We start from the raw sequence: 2,797 nt of genomic DNA, 5'->3' as shown, positions 1-2,797 counted from the left end.
AAAAAAAAAAAAAAAATAGATTACTGCCTAAACCTCCACTGGTTGTTCAGCTTTATTTATTTTTTCTTACTTCAGAGAGTAAAACTTAAAGAATTGACCCTTCAAAGTAAGGTGTCATGGTGAAAACAGATCGATGCAGCCATGTTTAATTTGACTTAATCCCATTTGTAATGTGTATTTTGGTCAGTCCGTTCATCAAAGCTTTGTTTCCGGAGAACCTGGAGGCTGAGAAACGAGGACGACCAAGCACTGCCAGCAGCAAGATCAAGGTGAGACCAGCAATCAGGTCCTGATCCAAAGTTCAGAGGAAGCATTTAACCAGCAAACATCATGCTGCTGGAATATCAGATGAGTATGTGTGATCCAGGGGCATAAACATTTGCCTTTAACCCTCCAGAAACAAGCCAATAGTCTGGTCCAGACCCTGATGAAGTGCACCCCCCACTACATCCGCTGCATCAAACCCAACGAGACCAAACGACCCCGAGACTGGGAAGAGAACCGAGTCAGGCATCAGGTGGAGTACCTGGGGCTCCGGGAGAATATCAGAGTCCGTCGAGCTGGATATGCCTACCGACGAGTCTTCAACAAGTTTCTGCACAGGTCCCACATCAAACACAGCAGAAACCAGAACCCTTTCCTGGTTCCAGTGTACTAACGGGGTCCGATGTTCTGCAGGTACGCCATCTTGACCAAAGAGACCTGGCCTGAATGGAGGGGTGAGCAGCGGCAGGGAGTTCTGCACCTTCTCCACTCAGTCCATATGGACCAGGATCAGTTCCAGCTGGGAAAGGCTAAAGTTTTCATCAAAGCTCCAGAGTCTGTAAGCAGCACAATGGTTCAGGGATTCCGAAGGTTCTGTTCTGGTTGTTCATTAATGGGTGTTTTTCTTGGCAGCTTTTCCTGTTGGAGGAAATGCGGGAGAGGAAGTATAATGGTTACGCTCGTGTCATTCAGAAGGCTTGGCGCAAACACATTGCTGTCCGCAAATACGTCAAAATGAGGGAGGAAGGTCTGTCTTGCTCAAACAAAATGACGGAAGAGTCTTAGCCCACTTGGAAGATTGACTGATTTCTACTTTTCAGCCTCTGATGTTCTCCTGAACAAGAAGGAACGCCGCAGAAACAGCATCAACAGGAACTTTGTGGGCGACTACATCGGTACCGACAACCATCCTGAGATCCGACAGTTTGTGGGTCGGAGAGAGAGGATCGACTTTGCAGACGTGGTGGTGAAATTTGACCGGAGATTTAAGGTAAAAACGGCCGACACACTCCCAACAACTTCTTCTTATGTCCCGTTCTCTCCAACATAGACATGACTGGGGGCTACACTCCTGGGACATCGGACTGCGGTCAGATTTTTTTCTTCCTGTATATAATCCTTCTCTCCATTGAGTGATGGACTCCAGATGTTAGAGACAGCCTTGAAATCCCTCTAGGTGGATGGGCTGCCTGTCTGAGGTCGTTGTGGATGTGGCATTGTGGTCACTCATACCTGGATTCACTTTACTGGTCATTCAGGGTTGGATTTCCACCCAGAACCACCCCACCAAACTAAGCTAAAAGTTAGCCAACCAAACCTGGAAAAAATATATTTCTTTTTCTCCAAAGTGGGATTAAATCTAGAGGGGTGAATGTGAACTTGTCTTTTGGTCCAAGGATGTATGACTTACCACTTGAGCCACCCAGCCGACTATTCTAAACGGGGGAACTGTTTGATTTCACAGTGCGGTGGCCTTCAGCAGGGCTAAACCAGGAAGTTACTGGTCTAGCTCCTCTGTCGCTGAAGATTTGTGTAATTTTAAGACCGGGTGTTAGTGCGCTGGTTTTCCATAGAGGCCATTGGTTTCACAAGTGGAACCTGACATTTTCCTAAATTTTTCTGTTCCACAGACAGTGAAACGGGACCTCATCCTGACCCCAAAGTTCCTGTATTTGATTGGCCGAGAGAAGGTGAAGCAGGGTCCCGATAAAGGCCAGATTCAAGAGGTTCTAAAGAGGAAGATTGAACTGAACAGGATCCAGTCAGTTTCTCTCAGGTAGGCCACCAGAACCTCAGATGATCAATCATAACTGGAACTGGGAAACCATCCGGGTCCAAGCTAGTAATGAAAGTATGGGTTATTTCTTCCACATGGGGTTCTGATGTTTCCTTGATCCACCCGTCTCTGCCAGCACTCTGCAAGATGACCTCTTTATCATACACGAGGATGAGTACGACAGCGTTCTTCAGAGCGTCTTTAAGACAGAGTTCCTCAGTCTGTTGGTGAAACGCTATCAGGAGAAAACGGACAAGAAGCTGTCACTGAAGTTTAATAACCTGTAAGTACCACCCCTCTGACCCGGCCTGTGTCTCTTTTTAAGTTGATCTCAAACTCCGGTCTTCAAAGGTCAAAGTTTTTCCCCCAAACCTTTAGTTCTGTTTAATCCCTACTCGGGGATGTCATCTAAAGTTTTGTTCCTACAGAAACTTCTTGCCAATTACAAGAAGTCTGTGGGGAAAGAAGACAAAGCCGTCAACCATGGTTGTATACGTAACTGGATGTCCCTCACAGAACCAAACCATCTCCTTAGCAGCAGTCTGGTTGGACAGAGGTTTAGGCCACTGCATTTAAAGTTGTAGGAAAACGGCCGTTCCAACCGTTTCATTACCGAACTTTACACCAGTGACTAAAGTGAATGCGATTGGTGGTTTATCAACAGGGCGGGATTGTTGTGGTGGAAGCTTCGCAAGCAAGTTATATTGTGGCCGGTTTCTCTGAAGCATATTGCTAACCAGTTAGCAACTTAGTGCT

General features: G+C 46.4%; 1 protein-coding gene across 1 annotated transcript in view; it reads left to right on the top strand.

Annotated features, from left to right (window-relative positions):
• The window catches only part of LOC107103610 (unconventional myosin-Ie-like), a 23,670-nt gene that overhangs the window by 16,959 nt on the left and 3,914 nt on the right, over positions 1 to 2,797 (top strand). The window contains exons 16-22 of the mRNA XM_015403379.1: positions 188 to 269; positions 398 to 603; positions 679 to 823; positions 898 to 1,012; positions 1,086 to 1,255; positions 1,896 to 2,041; positions 2,178 to 2,324. Coding sequence (XP_015258865.1) covers positions 188 to 269; positions 398 to 603; positions 679 to 823; positions 898 to 1,012; positions 1,086 to 1,255; positions 1,896 to 2,041; positions 2,178 to 2,324 — 1,011 coding nt within the window. The remainder of the gene's footprint in view (positions 1 to 187; positions 270 to 397; positions 604 to 678; positions 824 to 897; positions 1,013 to 1,085; positions 1,256 to 1,895; positions 2,042 to 2,177; positions 2,325 to 2,797) is intronic.

Source organism: Cyprinodon variegatus, unplaced genomic scaffold (genome assembly GCF_000732505.1).
Source record: "Cyprinodon variegatus isolate N-32 unplaced genomic scaffold, C_variegatus-1.0 Scaffold1487, whole genome shotgun sequence".
NCBI lineage: Eukaryota > Metazoa > Chordata > Actinopteri > Cyprinodontiformes > Cyprinodontidae > Cyprinodon > Cyprinodon variegatus.
Note: the sequence above shows the minus strand (reverse complement) of the source record. Positions and strands in the feature narration are given on the sequence as shown.